The following is a 21,082-nucleotide window of genomic DNA, read 5'->3' as shown; positions in this document are numbered from 1 at the left end:
GGTTTTGTTATTTGTAAACCCAGGTGGGTAGCGCCAGCAACAAAATAAAAGTTGAGGTGAAATAGCTGCGGGGCTGTTAAGATGAAAATCAGAAAGATCGGGAGGAAGGAAAAAGAGGGAAACCTATGAATATAGTGGAATGGTTTTCCTGTGCAGCCTCACTGTATATCCCTGCTAACCAACTTCATTGTGGAGCGTGGAAGTTGTCACTGTCTATATCGTGAACGCAGTGGATTTACGCTCCCCTGCTTCCCTCAGCCTCCCATTTCAGCTGGAGCCTCCATCACTGCCCACTCTCCGTGGTCACCTTCTTCCCCCTGTGACACTTCTTGCGCCTTTGGAGACATTGATATTAAACGGATTTCTCCGTGTCCCGTCCCGCTCCCTGCGCACATGGGGAGATGTTAAAGAAAGCATAGGGATGAATTAATGATGCCACCCCCTCTGCAAAAGAAGGGACTGGCAAGAGGAGGCTCTTTAAAAATGCATCTTTATCTGAGCGCCTCTGCCCCACTTAGGAGCGTGTTAGCAAAAATAATCCTCAATTGTGGCGAAAATCAAGAATAAAACCACCCGCGGTACCCCGGCTGAGACCATTTAAGGAGCGACAAATAAACACGCTGCCTGATCATAATCAGATTGACAACTTCCTTTTATTCAACGTGATACACACATAGATCAGGAAATGTGGCCATAAATTCAACCCACGTGAATGCCAGATGGAAATAGAAAAGCAACGATGCAAGTGACAGTGAAAACCGGGGGAATAAAATGGAGGAATAAAAGTGGGAAATGCGTGAGTCGCGCTTAAAGCTGCAAGTAAATAATAATAATAATAATAATAATAATAATAATAATAATAATAATAATAATAATAATAATAATAATAATAATAAAATAAAAACTATTACGCTTCCAGTTGGCCTGGGGTCCATCGGTGGGACGACACGTTACCTTTGTGCATGCCGGTGTATCGGTCCTTGAGAACTGTCAGTTCGTGGATTTTCCCAAACTGTTCAAACAGGGGCTTCAGGTCTTTTTCTTCCAAGTTCCGAGGTATCTGCCCGATAAACAGCTTAATGGCATCTTGGTCTTTCATGTTGCCGCTCTCCGGATGAAGTGAAATGGGTTCTGACCCGTTCATGGGTTTCGGGAATGGGATCTTGGGGTACTGGTGCTGATGTGGGGAGAGGAGGAGTGGCTGCTGGGTCGGTGATGCGCCCGGTCCGGCGAAAACCAGGCTGGAGTGAGCGGGCTGGGGCTGCTGTGGTGGATGGTGCTGCCTTCTTGTTTCAGTCTGAGTGAATCTGGCCATTCTGAGCTGGGAGCGGAGTGGATAATAATGACAACACACACACACACACACACACACACACACACACACACACACACGCACACGCACACGCACACGCACACGCACGCACACGCGCGCGCACACACACACAGTGAGAGAGAAAGCACTCAGATGGAAACGGGGCTGACTTTCCGACACACAACACGCACGCACAGTAAAGATAGAATGAACACGTGCGTGTGTGTGTGCGCGCGCGCGTGTGCGTTTGTGCGTGCGTGTGCGCGCGCGCTTGAGGGATTCAGCGAGATGAGCGTACAAGAAACACAACAGATGCTCTGGAGCGACACCCAGAGGTCATGATTATTAATTACAAGTCAAGACAGCGTACGTAGAAGAGAAACGCTTTGAAATTGATTTAGCAGTCAAAAAAAAGAAAATATATATATATATATCTGCATTGAAGATAGCATTAACAAATATTTTGTCTACAAAGGAAAGCAGTTGTGAGTGTTACATGAGTGATGTCTCTCTGCTATTCTCAGGTGCATCAAAAAAGGTATGAATATAGTTAATAAGGACTGTCTCTTAATTGTTTTTCAACGCTCACATGTTCTACTACTCTTACACACGATAAATGTTTGATCTTAAGAAATGCCACCATTCAATTTTGAGAAACGTTATTTTTTTATTTCAATGACATTAAGTGATAGGAATTTAATGAAAGGAATTGAAATATTTGGGTTTAAGTGTAATAAATCTAAAGTATATGGAGGCTTCCAAGTTTGAATTAAACTATGATGAACATTTCGACTGTTTTATATCTATGAAATGATATATTTGATCATATTATGAACAAGTTTAAATACCTGCAAATCTATTTTGAAATTGTTGAGTAATTAGCAACAAACAATAATTTTAAGAGTTAATTTTTTTACCCTTAAGGCACGTTTTTAAAAAACAAAACAAACAAAAAAAAACATCCATTTGATAGCTTTTTAGCAACACAGATGACACATGAAGCTGCACATTAAAGTTTGGACATGTCTATTGATTACAGGCTAAAAATACTGTAATCTCTTTGTGAGATGTTTTAAGAGTCTAGATTGGTTTGTTTTAATCACTTCCTGGCAGACCTCAACCTGAGCTACCATCAACTACATGTTGACTCATGTGAGTGTTATCTTGCTTGAGCATTTCACTTTCCATATGCTGTGTAAAAAAAAAAAAAAGTGTCCATCAGTCAGCAGATTGAGTCAAGGGACCAACAAACATTAACCACAATTAAGAGACTTACTGTAAGTACTTTTCAAATAACACACCGGCTAATCCCCCATGAGAGGGTTTATTTGCATCATTTGCCTTCTCTTTTGCAGACTCTGTCAATAGCACTCTGATTTAAACCCTTCATGAAAATATAATACTGAACTAGGAATAAGAGTGAAAGAAGTACTTCCACAACAGCGTGTGATTTGCACCTGCACTACAAACAACCTTTAGAATAAAATGCTTCTGTGGGGAACATTCCTAATTACAGCCTTTTTAACAGTGGATTAAATGAAGTGATGTACTGTCTGCGACAGCAGGCTCAAGGCTGCAAGGTGAATCGATACTGTTGGCTGCTGCTGCAACTGCTTCGCTTATTGTGGAGGAACGGCACCACAAGGGTGCCCTCGCAGAACTCTGACTTCCGAATATCTGCATCGCTGTGCGAGTGAATTGCCCTCAGCAGCCTCTGTTCCTCCAAATTCACCGGCGCACTTGAAAAGAAAAGGAGAGCCTTGCTTCCAACAGGCCTCGGTGTGCAGTCCAAAACAGATTGGTCAAAAAAGTTACGGCTGGAGAAGTTTGGGAAAAGAGGCTCAGTCTGAGGAGATGGCTGTTTTCTGTGGGAGGGAAGTTGGGATCATTTCAGTTTTATTGGACACTGCTCATAATATTTCTTTTTGCAGGGCTCAATAAGTGCATGTGTAGAGGGAAAGACATGAGCAGGCAGGGTACACATTGACATTACCAGTCAATAAAACAGTGGGTGGTAGCTACACAGACAGAAGGCTTTTTTTTTTTTTTTTTAAGTAAACTTGTTCTTTTGAAATGTGAACATAGTCCTTTGAAGCAGTATGTCCCCAAGCACAATGTAAGCTACAGCCGCTGAAACTGCTGTTTGTTTTCGATTTGCGCCAGTCAAAGTGCTATTTTATGCTCCGCTCATCATAATATAAACCTATTGATTAAAAGAGGCAGGGTACTCACTGAATGTGGCTGGCCCTGTGAATGAGACGTGGCGGGGACAAGCGTCGAAGTAGATGTGTTTGGCGGATGGCTCAGCATGTTGGCCGGCTTACATCTGTAATGGGAAAACAAACAGGGATGCAGTGCAGCTGATATTGAATAAGAATAGTGGGCTGTCATGGAACTGGCCCAGCGGCCTCTGAGGGAGTTTGAGTGGCTATTTTTAGGGATATGGTCAGCACAGGGGGAGGGGTATTGAGAACTTCCACTTCATGCTTTTTTATTGACCAGTGCCATTAGTGTTTCGCCAAGCTGAAGGCTGAGACACGAAATCAATAAAGGTCACACTATTAGCGCAAACTAAAAAGTTACATACAATTTAACTTGCGGACGCTCATTCTGCTGCTTGTTAACCAGTCTGGACCCTGAGAGGAAGGCAGCCCGGCTTGACCTGTTCAGCTTGGGAAGTCCGCGAGGCCTCCGGGGAGGCGGAAGCAGCTGAGGGAGTCATTTCGCATTCAGTATGCTCACCGCCCAGAGATATAGTCAAGACAGACATACGTGTTGGCCACACACACACACACACACACACACACACACACACACACACACACACACACACACACACACACACACACACACACACACACACACACACACACACACACACATGCGCGCACACACACGCACACACACACACACACACACACACACACACACACACACACACACACACACACACACACACACACACACACACACACGCAAACACCATGACTAATTATCCAAACTCAACAACGTTCTTCACAATGAACCTCATGATGCTTAACATACAGCATTGCTAAGAAGTATACGTTTAATATAAATATGGAATTCAAGTAACCCATTTGTCTTACAGTTACAAGAAGAGGTGACTGACAGAGTGAATTAAGAGCTTGCCATAACAAAATGTGCAATGCTGTGCCATTAAAGGAAAACTCTTCTCTGCTCAGGCTGGCATGACAAAGTTCTGAAAGTCTGTCTATGGGTAATAAGCAGTAAGCGCTGGAGGTGTCCCCTGGTGCCTAATTCACTCTCTCACTCTGGTTATGCATTGCAAAGCATGCTTATTCAACTGTAAGGTGTTGTTCAAGAAAATTAGGGTGTGATGTGATGATGGCACATCACACTGGAGACTGTTTTATGGATCAGTGACTTAACAGGCTGATGAGATGTGATAAGAGCAGACTGCATAGTGGAGCTGGAGTGCAGCGCCTTTCTCTCAAAGCCTTAGGCCTCTTCCAACTAAAAGTAGCTTTGGTATTGATCAGAAGTCTTCCCACTGAGGAAGGATATTTTTGCAGGCAATACTTATAACTAAAGTTATTCATTTACACCGATTAAAGTCCGGAGCCTTCCCAAATATGATGAGGGAAACAAACTGATTATCAGAACCTGAAACAGGCACTGCAGGGAAATGTTACCTGACTGTACTGTGATAGCCAAACTCACAAGAAAAGAAGCGCTATGTACAGAAGTCATTTGGCTCATGAGCAACATTTTCCTACGGCTGATACATACAGTATTAGGACAGTTGGTAAGTGAAGTCATTTAAAAACCCTTACAAATTTCTGTTTGTACATATTCCTCTGAAAACCTAGTAAACCCAGTTAACTCTTGAAAAGGCATTAAGACAGTGGTTTTGAAACTTTTTTACCGTGTGTAGCCTGTTACACTTTAGATCGTGTGCAATGTGAGTGGATTAGAGTGAAATGACCAGATCCTGGATTCCTTACGGTGACGATGACAACAAAAATTAAAACAAAACCACTAAGTTCTCTTCTCAGGACCTCAAAAAAGACAACAACAAAAACAACAACAAAAAACCCTCTTCCCAATCACATTGTCCATTGATCCCCGTGCTTCTGGCTGAGCTCTGTGATCAGTTCACTTGTGTTTTCAACCCCCTTCCAATGTAGCTGAGGGAGTCTCAACAATTGAACACAAACAAGAAAAACATTCCAGCAACATCTTTTATCAACCTAATTAAATCTGATATTTAAGTACATGGGCAAAAATATCCAAATCAAAGCTCAAAACAAAATCATCAGGATAACTCATTAGACATTTTCCATTATAGAAGACTGAAATGATAGAAAATGACATGATGATTTAAAAACCAATCTAATCTAATTATGGCTGTAATGTAGTCTGTATTTTTTTTTTAATAATGGGTTTTTTTTAATTATTGAATAATTTTTAAAAACATAGCAACAAGAGGAATGATAAACTTTATAATTAGCTGAAAACTCCACATTTAACAATGTTTTCTGACTTAATGTCGAAGTTAATGCACGTGGCACATTATGAGAGACACATACGGAGAGAGACACTCTCCACCATCAAAAAAGAAACACACTCACACTCGGTGTGTGAATACACTTTGAACAGACTTTGAAATCTCATTTTGATTGAACTTGGGCAGCTGCTTCAGTTCACAGCCAAATCCGACATGTGGTTTCTTCCTCTTGAATTGAGTTGTTTTGTTCATGAAAGAAGTGAAGCAGACCGTTTTGCCCTCCACCAAATCTATTGCCAGGGGTTAGATGACTTGAAGAGGAAGTCTAATAACTGGAAACAAATTCAGACATATTTCTTTTTTTTTTTTCCTTTTAATTCCATCACCCACCATGATTGCAATTTTGTTTTAATAGAGGGGAACAGCAGACCTGCAGAGCAATCCTATCTGTTGATCTGAGCCACCGCTGTGACAGAAGCAGCCTCGACAGCTTCGCCAATTTCAGAGATTTTTGGATCACTGCTGTTTTCAGTATTAACACAATTATCTCTGGGGGAAACATTATCATATCAACAGATTACATTGTGTTGGGGTTATGTTCTTTCTATTCTACTGTTAAAATATTTTCTTTGTAAAATTGTAACAACTAACCCCAGACGTTGACATACGGTGGAATAGAATTATCCAGAAATATCAGGAAAAAAAGAAATTGCGATCATGAAAGTGAGTACTTGTACTTTCTTTTATTGACCAGCAGGTGGGAGTCATATGCTTCGTTGTCATTTGCTTTAACTCTTCTGTTGTCACAACCACTGGTGTCTAATCTATGGTGAGAGAATTCGCCCTGAGAGTTTCTTCAACGTCGAATGTTTTATTAATAATCTTAAGAAACGTGTATTCATCCAGGTAGCGGCTATGACGTATTTATCAACTCTTAATATGAAATTTTTTTGATGTTGCTTGATTGTGTTTTTGCTTTTCAATACAGCTTTTGAGGAACATACAGAATTCCTTGTCGCTTAAATAAGTTGTATAATTAACCATCTCCCAGTATGTGAGTCCTGAGAGTGGTGGTGTAAATATGTTGAGATGTGCAGAGTGGTTGAAGTAGGATTTTGCTTTCAAGGCCACTGAACATCTATGTTCGGCCAGAAGGACAAATTAAGGTGCTTCCAAATCTCCTCACAGACATTTGCCCAATCTGCATGGCGTTTAGCTTTTATTGCTTGTTCAACTTTTTCCCAATATTTTTTGAAGAGTACTACAAATCCTGCAGGAATGACACGATAAATCAAGTCCTGCTTCATGATGCAAAACCCAAACACACCCCTTTTCTGTGTGACGTTCTCTCAGTGTTTTATTCCCACAGTTCCCACTGTGTGAGTTTTACTGGTGTTTTTAAACTGCCTGTAGGAGTGAATGTGACTGTCTGCCTCCATGTGCTTGCCCTGTGATGGATAATTTACCAGTCCAGGATGTAGTTTGGTTTCGCCTGCAGTTGCCTGGATCACCTCTAACGTGCTTGTAATTATCAAGGCATAAACTAAGACCTGACTGTTTATATTATTTGTGGCTCATTCTGAAACTTAAACAATTTTGCATGCAGAGTTCCTTGAAATGGTGCACTTATTTCGTCCAATCTCTCTTCCGTTGAAACATTTCCTGCTGTAATGTCGCTCCCAAAAAGAGGGGGAAACAATCATGTTTCTCAATTCCCAGTTCCCACTGCTTGGTTGTCGTGTTGAAGGAAATGCAAATAGAAAAGCTCAATGAAACATTCTTACCAACAGCATTAGCTCATTAGGAAAGAAGACATACCATTTTCATCCCCTTCTGGAAATAATTTCTCTGCATTTAGACTGTCCTATTCATAATTGACTTTAATCACACACAGTATATGAGGAGCAGGGGGCTGTTGCACTTCACCGCTGAGGGTCAGGAGCTTCTGCTTCATGGAGGCTGTGGATACCCCCCAAGGGGCCGTCACTCATGTGTGTGTGCGTGCGTGCGTGTGTACGTGTGTCATTAAACTGGCAATCGTTTTAATTTTTATTTCTAATCTTGGCAAATCGCACCCTTGGGAATAGTCCGAGGACATCTTGAAAAGATGATGTCAGTCAAATTATTTCATCATTCATCCCCTCGCCCTCACACCCATTTTATTCTGCAACGCTTCACTGGGATTGGACAATCTTCAAGCACCCACCAGAACACGTTTTGCCACACAGAGCCTAAAGAAATGATCCCATTCACTTTTACGTTGACACCCATGGGTAGTTCTGTTTCAGATCTGTCTGACCTGCATCTTTTCCCTGTGGGAACGAACCGGAGGAAATCCAGGTGAAGGTTTAGCATGCCCTAAGGTAATGTATGTGTGCTGAAACCTCAAACATCATATCTACCCCTTCCTTATGATCTTGTCCTTAAGCTGAAAAGTATATATAGTTGAAGCATATTCCCTTGTTGATTCTAGTGGAGAGTCCGATATATAGCTAAAGCATAATTTATTAAATACAGACCTGAAAACAACCCTTTGTTTAAAGCTGATGCAATCCTCTCGGAAATGCAGATATGCCGCTTTTACCACTGAGTTGCAGGCTAACCTCACTTGAATAACAACTTTTTACCTTTTCATGATTGATGAATGGCTTCCCAGGATCAGTCACATTCACACACCAATAGCGACAGAGCTGCCAAGCAAAGTACTGCCACACCATAGGGAGCAGCTCGAGATGCAGTGTCTTTACCGAGGTCATTGAAGCCCACAGACAGGCGGAGATCCAGATTGAAGCGCCAACCTGGGGATTGCAAGTCGACCCGCTCGACCAACTGAACTACAGCTGTCCAAAGCTCAAAGAAACCCAATTGAGTTATGCTATACAGAATTGGAATATAGAGGTAACAAGCTGGCATCGTTGTCATGTAGTTCTGAGTTTTCGCCCAGTTTTCTGTCCTTCAATGGACACCCAACCCGTCCAGGTGGACACTATCTTCACCCAATGTTGGATTAGCATCCATCACAATAATTTGGACTAAAGTTTATAGTGAGGTGTGGATGATGGGGACATGGAAGCTGAAATATTAAAACCTAAAAGGAACAAATGTTTTCAAATAGATTTTTATTTGTTCTTTGTTTGCATCAGATGTCATCCCTTACTTCTTGTATTTTTTTTGATTGATGCATTACAAAAAATCAGAGTTCACACAGCCCGAATGTGGACCTTAATTCATATAATATTCAAGGCAAATGAGCCTATGGTCACATCTTCGGAGTCACATGCAAATAATCTCCATTAGCCACTTTTTGTTTGGCCCTAATGCACTATTAAGTGGAATTTGAGAGGCAAGTTGTTTGCTTGAATGCACATTGTCAACCAAAGTATTTCTCTAAGCTGAAATATTTACATAATTGCTATTATTATTTTTTTGTTTTTTATTTTAAGTACATTATACATTTTTCAGATGGTTGTGTTTTTCTGCTGTGGTTATTTCAAATAAAACTGAGCTTGCGTTGAGCTTGCAATTGAATGTCTTGCATTGTGACGGCTCTTGTCAGACTGGCATTTACTGTAATGATTGGCATTTCATCTTCAGCATCTATGCATCTCAGTGCAGTCATTTTTCTCCAAAGGCTCATTACCATTTTTTTCTTCTAACCTTCAATTAGGAATATGTTGTCTTCTGACCCTCATTTCCAAATGTGAAACACAAGAGTGGCGCATATTCAAATAGGGAATTAGCAGTCCTCTGCCAAATGTCACTTCAGCTCCACAAAGCAGCACCATCCAGCTCATTTATGCAAGCTTACCTTTTATTTTGCTGCAGGGATTTTCTCAATCCAAATGCATGGCAGCATGACTTCCAAAACATAAAGCATCCTAGCAGAAATTACACAGGTTTGACATACGATGATACATCGACACATTTGAATTAATATTTCAGATTTCTGTCAGGCAGTTGACCATGGAGTTAAAAGACAGTGTCTCCTGAGGCACAGGTGAAGACGTGTGCACAGTAAAACTCTTCTACACTTGCTATTCATGAATTCCACCTCAATAACCACTGACTCAATACTATGTGAGAACGACATCATTTATAATGATAAACATCTATCATTTGGATTGTGCAAGTGAGGTTAACTAAAATAGTTTAAGTAAGAAAATGCAACCAGTATTAAGCAATGGAGATTCTACATTTCTATATATTTTTATCTTATTTACTTTACTCCAACAAATCTAATGGGTTTTTATCATTGATTATGATTTGCCACTTATGGTTTCTTGTCAATGTGTGCTCTTGAACTGAGATAAATTACCATGTAGTTTTCAAAATGAGCTTATGTTTTGTGCCAAGCTCGTCATTCTGTGAGGCTGTGCTGCTATACAAGCAGTGTGAAGACTAACTATTGTATTGAGCCTGTAGGTTTAATTTGAAAACACCAACAATGACCTTCTACAGACATTGAGGATCTGGGTACAGACTCTGACCTTGCATGTTGTCTCCCCCCCCCCCAGCTATCTGCTACTTGTTGAGATAATCCAGTGAGTGCTGAAATAGATAGACTTATCAGTTATTTGCTAAATGAAAAACACTTAAACATTAAGTCAAGATTTCATAATGTCTTATTGCAGTTCCAGTAATGTTTCGGAATAAAGTACACTTCTGAAGAAAAAAAATTGAGGGTGCTATAATTTTATTACTAGTAAACATTGCCCATGTCTGTTCATTATTTCATTATAACTTATCGGTATTTATCTATTCATTTTTGCTTTTCTGTCCTTCAAATTGGTTCATGCTTCTCTGGTTTTCTTTTATCTGCAGAAATTGAGGCTTTGTGTATGAACTGCAAAGCTACAAATTAGTTGCCAAAAGGAGATATATAAAGTCTTTTCTATCCTTTGCATTTGTGCACATGAAGCTACCATTTACTACCCACAGTTATGGCTCGAAGGAAGAGCGTCAACAAAATGACATTATTCTTTTTTTCTTTTTTTTTCTTTGTCAGAAGGCAGTTGTATTACACAAGCTAACATTCAGGACCTTCATCTTATTTACCATCCAGTGTTATGTGTTATCCAGTCTACTTAATTATATCTTCTGATGTCCAGTTTATGCTGTGTAGAATATTTCCTGAGCAGGCGTCGACCCCCAACTTCATCTCATGGTGATTTTCCCCACATTGTTATAGTGGGAACATAAGCAAACAATATATTCTTCAGCTTTTCAAACTTGCTGTTAAAGTTCAATTTGATGTTTTTGTTCTATGCAAAATGAATGTTTTCATGACTGAAATCCAGTTCTTGTTCCTAAACCTGTGTTTCATTTAGTTTGTGCTTGTCCAGCATGAGTGCCCTCAACGGGAGCTCAGCTTCTGCTTATATACCTTTTGAGGTCCCTGAGGTAAACAAACTCACAGAAACAAAGATAGACAAATGATTCAGGCAATTGGAGACGCACGTCTCCATCCAAGGATGCAGAAATAAGCAACATGCAGAGTGCAACAAATTCAGACCTGATCTTTGCAGTTTTGTTTTGCACACTCCATGTTTGTGTTGTACATGTTGTATTCATTAACACTGGACGAAGCTGAGGTTTTCAAATCAGTTTCAAGTGTTATAATACAGTTTTTGCCCTTTGGAACCATCTTCTATCAGATAACAGTGCAATAACCATTACGTAATGTTACTTTCAGTAAGAATCCAGTCGACAAGTCTTGACAAGACACACTCACAATGTCTTGTGTCTTCATTGACAGCGAGTTTATAATTTCAATCACATCTCAGTGCACTTCACAAGATTTTCATATTTGTTTGTATTTTCCCCATTCAGTTGCTGCTGTTTAATTATAAAATGCATTGCTCGGTCTAAACAACTGAAGCTGATTTGTTGTAAGTTACTTACAAATAAGTTTGGGATATTTGCGTGCTGCATATAAATTCCCTTTGATATTTCAAATGTTTGTTTCTATTCTGTCCTTAGCTCATGGTTTAGATTTTAGTTCCCTACCACGAACCAAATCAAACACACATATTGCTCTCTCTAAATGCAAAACACTAAGGTATCATGAAGTGATATGGTGATGGCTTCTGGGGTTGACATAAATCCATATTCTTGCATTGCATCTGTGAGAGATGGTATGAGAGTGAGCAGGAAGATACATTTCCATGGCAGCGGGTGGAGATTATACCGATGACCAGAGTCACATACTAATGAGATGCCCAAAGATTTTTTAAAAAAAGAAAAAAGGGTTTTGGAAATGTTCCTATTGATTAACATAGTTGGAGGATGAGATCAAATCCACTTTCATGTCTCTATGGTAATTATGTGGAGCCAGCAGTTGGCTAGTTTAGCTATTAGCACAACGTTTAGAAGCAGGAAGAGACCGCGTTTCATCCAAAATAAACACGGTTTGCTTGCAAGCGCTCGACAAAAACCTTTATATTGTTGTTTTTGTCTCTTAACATTCAGCCTAACAATATTGCAGTCTCCACCGAGATGATTAATTCATGTGCTTGCTTGAGGTTTTGGGTTTTAGTGATAGGACAAATTTTACATAAAAACTGTCCAAATGTCCTGGGTACACGGGCAGCAATGGGCCGGGGGGGCCGCTGGCCTGTTGTGTCACTATGGGTCCCCCCACGTCAAGCTCTAATTGTACCGGGCACACACACACACACAGATGTGAGGTAAACTGCTATTCTGAAAATGTAAATGTGGTCAATGAGCAATGTCCTTTCATTACTTAAAATCACACGTGTAAAGTATAATTTAATATGACTGTCATATATTTGACCCTCGAAGCGACCAGTATTTATTATTTTGCCCATGAGCTCCTGTAGTTGGATCTACCAATAGTTGCATAATACGTGTTGCTTGTTCACGATCAAATACAATTCCTGGAATAAAATGTTGTGAAACCAAAAACCTGTGAAACGAAAAGACTTCACAAACCTCTATCCACATGTGAAAAGAAAACTCATCTGATGAGATGCTTTTTATCCGACCACAAATCAAATGGTAATGGACCTCACGTATATAGCTCATCAATTGGGATTTCGGCAACACTGTTCTCTATATTCATCCTTTCACACACAAACCAATAGCATTGTATTGAGTATGATGCATAGCCTTCATCAGGAGCAGTTTGGGGCTTCAGTGTTTTGTTAAAGAATCCTTCGACACATTGATTATGGAGGTCGGGTATTGGGGAGCAACTCGCCCTAACACTTTAGCCACAACCCCTCAAATGGGGTCCGTACCGTAGCTGCAGTAAAGTACAAACAGCAATAATTTATACTTTAAAAAACATATCAAAGACTCAGTGATATGTTTTCTGTGCGCTGGTGTAAATCTGTAAATTAAAAAGAAATCTGACAAAACTCTTTTCTGATGACAATAACCTATTTATTGGGCATTTTGTTATCTTCCAGGTTGTGTTAAATTATTCCACATAACAATGTCTCTCTTGCAAAACCAGTAATCTAGAGAAATATCCCAAGTTATGTGTCAAAAATTACTTACAGTTTTTTTTTATTATTTACGTTTCAAACTAGCAGATCTATTGCATGTGGATTTTTCACATTTAAATATGTTGTCATGTTGTTGTTGTTGACTGACTTGTGTTGGTCATGTGCCATGGTTATAAATATAAGCCAAAGGTCAGACCTATCCTTATGTCAATAAACTAGCAAGAAAAAAAAGAAAGAAAGCAACAGACTTTAACCCCTTCTAATGTTGCACATCTTCCTGGAGACTCTGTGTTCTCAGTTTCCAGACAGACAAACTTGTTCTCTTTCTTAACTGTGTCCTTCTCGTTACCAATCAGATTTCTGGGTTATCTCTTCACAGCCAATGGGGACAAACTGAACTCAAACTGAAGTCAGCTGGGTGTGTTGTGTTGGAGTTTGAACTTTGGACCTAAGAAGAGCTGAGAGCTGCACCGGAGACGCTTTAGGAAAGGGGGAACAAAGTAAATTGGATATTTCGACTGGATTTCGACTTTGTTTTTGGGTTTGCTGTTGTACCATTCAACCAAGGAGCTATGGAGCAGTACTCAGATCAGGTAAATATCTAAATAATCTTCCCTCACTTGTCTTTATAAAATTGGGTTTCTGTGACAAAGGCCATTGGGAAGTCCCACAGAATTACGTTCACGCTTCAGAGCAAATCCAAAATACATAATTAGGTGTTTAAGCTATGTATGTATCTATCCATAAATACCTGTTTTGGAATAACAGTTCATAAGCATGTAGAAAATGTCTTGTTCTGGGACTGATATCTACACAGTACAGAGGACTATCTTGTACACTACAGTGTGTTCAAAGAGAATTGCGAATTATAGTCTTGTTGCTTTTGCCTTTAAAAGCTTGCCAAGTCAAACACAAAGTGTTCTGTCGTTATTCAATGCCGTGGCCTCATTTCAGGGCTGTGATTGCGATGAGCTGCTTGACTGGCTGTTTGATCAAAATGATGGGATCCTCCGTCACGAGGAAGCGGCGCACCGTGGCAACCACTATGGCTGGCCAGTTCAGGAACCAAATGTGCGTGTGACTGTTGTTTTATCTATCTATACTTCTGTCTTGACGTCCTCCGTAGTTCTTATAATCTGCCAAGTTGTCAGAGAGACTAATGTTTGTTTGTTTTTTTTAATGGTTTTCACCCTATAGATGCAACAACCGCCCAACCAGGCTGACAATGACTTTCTCAACGCTCTCCTGAGTGGAAACAATTCTGTTTCAACCTCACCACTCTGGTCCCCATGTCCTAGTGACAGTGGGATCAGTGAGGATCCTCCCTCAGACCAGATGGATAGTCCTCAACGACCTGAGAGCCCACCGGAGGACACGCAGTACTTCGGTGCAAAACCACAATTCAATGCAGGACAACAAGCTAACGTCTCCATTGATCTGAGTGAGTTACACAAACCCATCAAAGCCTTGACAAAATCATATTTTGTGTTTTGGGGTCTTGATAAACCTATGGTTGTTATCTTATCTAATTGAAGTATCAAAAGCTTTGGAAAATAGAATTCAAGATAATCAAGTTAAAAGAAAATATGTATTTAAATTCATCAGGAAGGGACCCCTATTTTTTTCTTACAGAAGATTTATCATTGGAGGTTCAGTCATGATTCTCACATAGTGTGAATGTGACCGTGTGTGATTATGTGTTTCACTGTGTTTTCACCCATTTTCAACTTGGATCAGCTCCTCTTCCCACAGCCCACAGTTGAGACGATGAATTGAAAGACGAATATCGTTTACATTGTTTACAATAAATGTAATTGCTAAATCAACTTGTTGTAGTCATTATTAATATTTTGTCTTGTCTACAGTTTATTTATTTTAATTAAGGTTACATTGCTAAATGTTGCAGTGTTTAACATTAATTGTGACCAAAAATGATTAATAAAAAGAGATACTTCTGAGATTAGTATTCCAACATATAAACCCCGGATTTTAGAAGGTAATAAGAAGGATATCATTGATTATTTCTGACTGTGTGTCAGAGTATTAAAATAAACAATGACATGTTGCTTTCGATTAAGAAACAAAAAAATTAAACATACAGAAAACAGGCTAACTGTTTGTAGGACAATTTTAAGGCTCTTTGACACGAATCCAAGTGAAACTTCGTTTGTTTGTTTCTTATGTGTATTATTGTGTCTGTTTTGATGCAGATGGCTGGGAGTTTAGCAACACAATGGGCAAAATGAGGCTTATGCAATACCCTTCTGGTGTGCATAGACCACAGATGTCCTCTGGCCTGCCGCTGACTGTCAAAGATCTGCTACTAAACGGCACGCCAGAGCCTGTAAGTGCATCCAGATTGTATTCATTTGTGTACGACTTGCACACAACTCATTGTTTGATGACATTGTCTGATGTGAGGTTTTATAATTCAAATAAAATTTTTCACCTTTTGTTGACGTGAAGAAGATTAGCTGAGCTTGAGGCAGCTTTGACTTGTTTTATGAAACGGAAAGGAGAAATACAAAATGCATTTTCGTCCGGATTCTGTTATAGTGAATTGTCTTGTCTAATATATGACTCCTGGTTACGTTGAAATATATAGAATCAATTGAAGATGAAGAACAAATGAAAGATTAAGTCAAATTAATGACAAATAGGCCAAACATTAAGACAAACTCAAAAATAATAAATAACTCAAAATTTAATTATTGACTAAATAATCATACACAACTTAAAAATACAAGCAAACACATGAACAAATGAACAATAAATGAAAAAAATAATTATATTGTGCTTTGCGAGCCTTTGTTCAACACCAATTTAGCCCATATTTTATAATTTAATAATTTCTTCACTTCTAAACTAATAGACATTTAAACGTTGTAACAAAATATATGATTAAATAGTTAAAAGATTAAATTAAAAGCTGTGAAATGTAACTTTTTCACTTGACAAATTATTATAGATCATGAAAAACAAAATAAACCAAATAGCTTTAACTGGTTTATTGTTACCACTTTAAGGTCTTGATAAAGTTTAAAAAGGATTAACACGAATCTTTGAAATTAAATCTTACACTCTTTCTGAAGAGAGACAGCCTAAAGATTCAGATCTCATCTTTTCAACCTATTTCCAACCTCTTTAGGGGCATTAAACAAAAAAAGATTTAGAATTTTACTCCTTTACCCCCAATATCCTCATGTTGTATTGATTTGTGTGCGCGTGTGTGTGTGTGTGTGTGTGTGTGTGTGTGTGTGTGTGTGTGTGTGTGTGTGTGTGTGTGTGTGTGTGTGTGTGTGTGTGTGTGTGTGTGTGTGTGTGTGTGTGCGTGTACTTTTGAACAAGTTCTAACTTATTATATTTTCTCAGCATATTATGACATCCCTTTTTGTTTTGCCATAATCAGACATGACCATGAGATTTAATTTCATTCAAGAGGATATCTCTATCGTCGGGTCAAGCTCACCACGGGCAGAATAATTTATTGGTGCTTCTTAAACTTGAGGGCGTACAGAGGAGTGGATCTCAGCTCATTGCTGATACTGAACGTAGCTTCTCAACCCAGTTTAATAAGATGAAGGAGTGCTGCAGGATGCAATTTAACTTCCCCTGACATAATTGCTTCGAGGTAACCATGAAATAAGACTGATGAAGCAGCCTGATAGCATTCCATCATTTAACTCTATTTTCTGTGCAGCTCTAGAGACAGAAAATAAGTGGCAGAAGAGGTGTGTCAGAAATAAAATTAAATCAGAATGTTTCAAATATTAATATTTCACCACCAGCCCACCCAGCAATCCCAGAAGTCCATTCAGGAGCTGATTCTCAATGAAGATGAGAAGAAGCTCTTAGCAAAGGAAGGCGTCACTCTGCCCAACCAGCTCCCTCTTACAAAGGTAATTTACCATCAATACCAAAGTAATGAAAATATCAGCTCCAATAATTTATTCCACAGAAGCACAGAATGGAAATGTTTCTTCTCTTGTCAATCAGTACGAAGAAAGGATTCTGAAGAAAATACGGCGGAAGATTCGCAACAAGCAGTCGGCCCAGGAGAGCAGGAAGAAGAAGAAGGAGTACATCGATGGGCTGGAGAGCAGGTCAGCAGCTGTATTTTACATAAGCGTGTCAATGAGTATTCATGGTGCTTTTCTAGGTTTTAGCAAGATAACTGCAAATTTAATAACAGAAAATTACTTTTTAATGAAGAGAGCAATTTCGTCACTTTTTTTGTACCCTCAAGACGATTATTTGACAATTTATTTTAGAGTTTAATTTAATGTATTGATACACTTGTCATGCTTTTCACTTCTCTGGACATGTTAGTTGAAAGCATGCATTACTCATTGTCTAAATAATCATGTAAAACACAATTGGCTGTATACAATTATACGTTTCAAACAAACTTATTGGTGCAATGGTTGAAGAGCCCCAAGATTTCACAGTTGTGATGTATTTTCTTTTTGTGCAAAAAGCTGCAATCAGCCGCTGTGACAGGAATGTATTTATGAGGAGGGGCTGTTTACATGACTCCAAGTGAGTTTTTAGAGTTACCTTCTGAGCATATGGAGAAACTTAATCCGAGGCTGAAGCCATGCTTTGCTTTGGGAAATATGCCACACTACTGCAGTATGAATACAATATGTCAGAGTGATAGTAAAGAAAAACGTACAAAATCACAACCCTGTCACATCAAATCACCAGGTGACATTTTGTTGTTATTTATAACATTCTATAGTTGTTATATATCCTGTGGCATCAGTATAGATATGTGCATTTGATTATTTTTTTTCTTACTCTGAGAAATTTGACCTGGTTCTGGTCTGCTCCCTCGTGTATTTGTCTCATATAGGATGGCTGCTTGCAATGCACACAACCAGGAGCTACAGAGAAAAGTGTCTCAGCTGGAGAAATGCAACGTGTGAGTCCATTTAAAATGGAAATGTGTTTTCATTCCCTACATTCATTTTTCTGACAATTTTAGCTAATATATGTTGTAGAAAAATCTCCCATTCATAAACTGCTTCTGGCATTGTGCCCTCTTGCTTCCTCAAACCATCACTAATCCAGCTGTGTTTTCTTTCTCTGTTTTCTTTGTCTTTCATTCTTTTTCTCCACTCCTCACTGCAGGTCACTAATGGAACAGCTGCGCCGGCTGCAGGCTCTGGTCATGAATACATCTAACAAGCCAGCCCAGACTGGGACATGTGTGCTGGTATGGCAATAATCTGTGCTCGCCAGATAAATAAACACCCCAAACACACCACATGATTCATTATAAACTGAAAAAAAAAGCACCTTGACTGCGTGCCAACAGCAACAACTGTTACAGCTGGATTAGCCACCCACAGACACCATTGTATTTATGTGTACAATGGACAGCACAAAGGATACAAGAGAGACAGTCCATATAATGCGAAACACACTGTCATGAACTAATTGTTTATTGATTTCTCAAGTGGAAACTTTGTGGCAACGAAATATCTGAGAGGAGAGGGTAACTTTCATTTTTTTAATAAGTAAAAATGAATATCAGAAACTGTTATATTATAAGACATGTTTTTTACGATTCCCTCGAATCACTGCAAGCTTAATACATGTTTTACTCACAATTCCATTAGCGCATTTAACCCATTTGTCATTTACTTAACTCTCTTTGTCTGTGTTCCTCTGTTTTTCACTTTTCTGTCCTTATAGGTGCTTCTGCTGTCCTTCTCCTTAATCATATTCCCCAGTCTCAAACCTTTCTCTGACACCAAGGTCAGCCAAGGAGACTTCAGTCCAGTCAGAAGTGAGTAACCTTCACTACCGCCTGGCCTTATGGAGCCACCTGCCACTTAATCCAGCACCTCTCTGTCACAGCCGTTCTTGCTCATGGCAGGAAAGGTTCTCATCTGCAGAGTCTCTCACCATGCTCAGCCTGTTCAAGAATTTACTGTTGCCGTAAATCTGGAAAGATTGTTTGTAGTGCACAGAGGAGTAAGGCCATGTATGATCATCAACGTTATTAAAGCTATTGCTCTGTTTGCAGCTTCTGATGGGATTGAAACTTATTTGATGATCAGAATGATAAACACAACTTTCTGAAATTATTTTGTGTTGTCTTGCTCGGCCTGCAATGACTGCAAATGTCGATAATAGACATATTTACATATTTTTGAAGTGTCATGAACTCGAGCATGTGCTCACACACACACACACACACACACACACACACACACACACACACACACACACACACACACACACACACACACACACACACACACACACACACACACACACACACACACTTGTCAACTGGGGTGCGCCAGGTAAGAAAAAGTCAATAATAAGCTGAGCTCTGTACCCACAGAAGCATGACCTGTTATTCGTTTATTTTTCTTAACTTTTCTCCATCCCTCATCCTCCCACAGTCCAGTCACGGTCCCTGCAGGACCTCCAGGCTTCCCGTGTGATACATGTCACTGACTCGCCATTCTCCAGCGAACCTGAATCAGAGCCTCTGCACCGACATTTACCAGGAGAGCAGCGGCTGCAAGATATTACGGCGCTGATGGAGAAGCTGGGAGTAAACCCAGAGCAGTCAAGTTTGGAGTCCGGGTCTCTAAACATCACTCAGGAAGATCCGATCGGTCCATTCCATGTGGACCCAATTACTGGTCACATAGCGACTGTGACCTTGAATCCCCACCGCTCTGCTGGGCTGCGACCACATGCTGATGACATGTAAGAGAAATGATGGAACCTGCGGCACATAAATCGTTCTTCTCCTAATAGTAGAGCAGGGAATTATCAGGGACTTTTGTTTACACACAGTAGACAGGGGGATTAAGAGTGGATAATTCTTGTTTTGCCTTTAATACAAATTCTGTCTGAATGCATTATCTCTTCATTTGTGATACTCTTTTATATCAGTATATGTATTTCAATTTCACTGAAATTGGCCGCCAACTTGGAGTGTGAATGCTTTTCCTTCTGGCTTTGATAGGATGTGCGTATATATTCCTGTTTCAGTATGTCAAAAACTATGTGAATAGAACTCTGATGGTCTGTACAGTTTTATTCTAAAGACATAATTTTTCATGCATCAAAGTGTTTTTCTTTGCAGAACTGCAACCCTTTTTTTCACGGATGAAAGTGACTCAAATAAAAGAAACCAGAAAAAAAACTGTTTTATATCTTCATATGATTTCAAGCAGTAAATAATTAAAAAGGACACAGTTCCTCTCCTCTGCCAGTACGGACTGGAAAGATCTCATGTGTAATCTCTCAAAGGGCAATTACAGATTTGATGTCAGTGGAAGTACAGTTCACAGAGAGGGAGACGGTAAAACTGGGTCAAAGGTGGGAGAGATGACCTCTTATCTCAAGAGTCTGACTTCTTACTCAGTAAATGGCTTTTTGACATGTTTGCATGAATCCATGATGTTTGTGCACTTACTCACCTTCTGTACGTCCTTTGCCACCACGCAATGATGGAATGAAGACGGTACTGTTGTTGCTGTTGGAGACTGGGTTTCACCAAAACGGAGGGCTGATTGGGTGATGATGATATTTACCACCTCCTTATCTTTATAGACTAGCTGGAGATTCAGTTCCAGGATGAAAAGAACCACAGAGGAAACCCTCTGACCTATGTTGACTCAAAACAGCAACAGAAAATAACTAAGTTTAACATTTTTCATTCATATTTAGACTTAGCAAAAATAATACGGTAACATAATGTATCATAACATGTTCTACATGATACGAACCTTCTGGCTGGCAGAGTCTCCCTGCTTCAGATTGCATGATCCTCCTGTGCCT

General features: G+C 39.6%; 2 protein-coding genes across 2 annotated transcripts in view; one reads left to right on the top strand and one right to left on the bottom strand.

The window, feature by feature from the left end:
- celf5a (cugbp, Elav-like family member 5a) overlaps positions 1 to 1,315 on the bottom strand; it is a gene marked incomplete at both ends in the record, with an annotated part of 175,729 nt that extends 174,414 nt beyond the window's left edge. Inside the window, one exon of the mRNA XM_080506901.1 lies at positions 955 to 1,315. Coding sequence (XP_080363027.1) covers positions 955 to 1,315 — 361 coding nt within the window. The remainder of the gene's footprint in view (positions 1 to 954) is intronic.
- A 12,527-nt stretch (positions 1,316 to 13,842) lies between these two features.
- creb3l3a (cAMP responsive element binding protein 3-like 3a) lies at positions 13,843 to 20,006 on the top strand (the record flags this gene model as incomplete). The annotated part of the gene is made up of 10 exons (XM_080505779.1): positions 13,843 to 13,863; positions 14,225 to 14,341; positions 14,468 to 14,711; positions 15,481 to 15,614; positions 17,059 to 17,169; positions 17,267 to 17,373; positions 18,126 to 18,194; positions 18,404 to 18,488; positions 18,971 to 19,064; positions 19,690 to 20,006. The coding sequence occupies 10 exons, from the start codon at positions 13,843 to 13,845 to the stop codon at positions 20,004 to 20,006; spliced, it is 1,299 nt and encodes a 432-aa protein (XP_080361905.1).
- Between the last annotated feature and the right edge of the window lie 1,076 nt (positions 20,007 to 21,082).

The sequence above is a fragment of the Blennius ocellaris genome, assembly GCF_963422515.1.
Source record: "Blennius ocellaris genome assembly, chromosome: 12".
NCBI classification, from domain to species: domain Eukaryota; kingdom Metazoa; phylum Chordata; class Actinopteri; order Blenniiformes; family Blenniidae; genus Blennius; species Blennius ocellaris.
The sequence above is the reverse complement of the archived record's forward strand: the minus strand, read 5'-3'. Positions and strand labels throughout refer to the sequence as shown.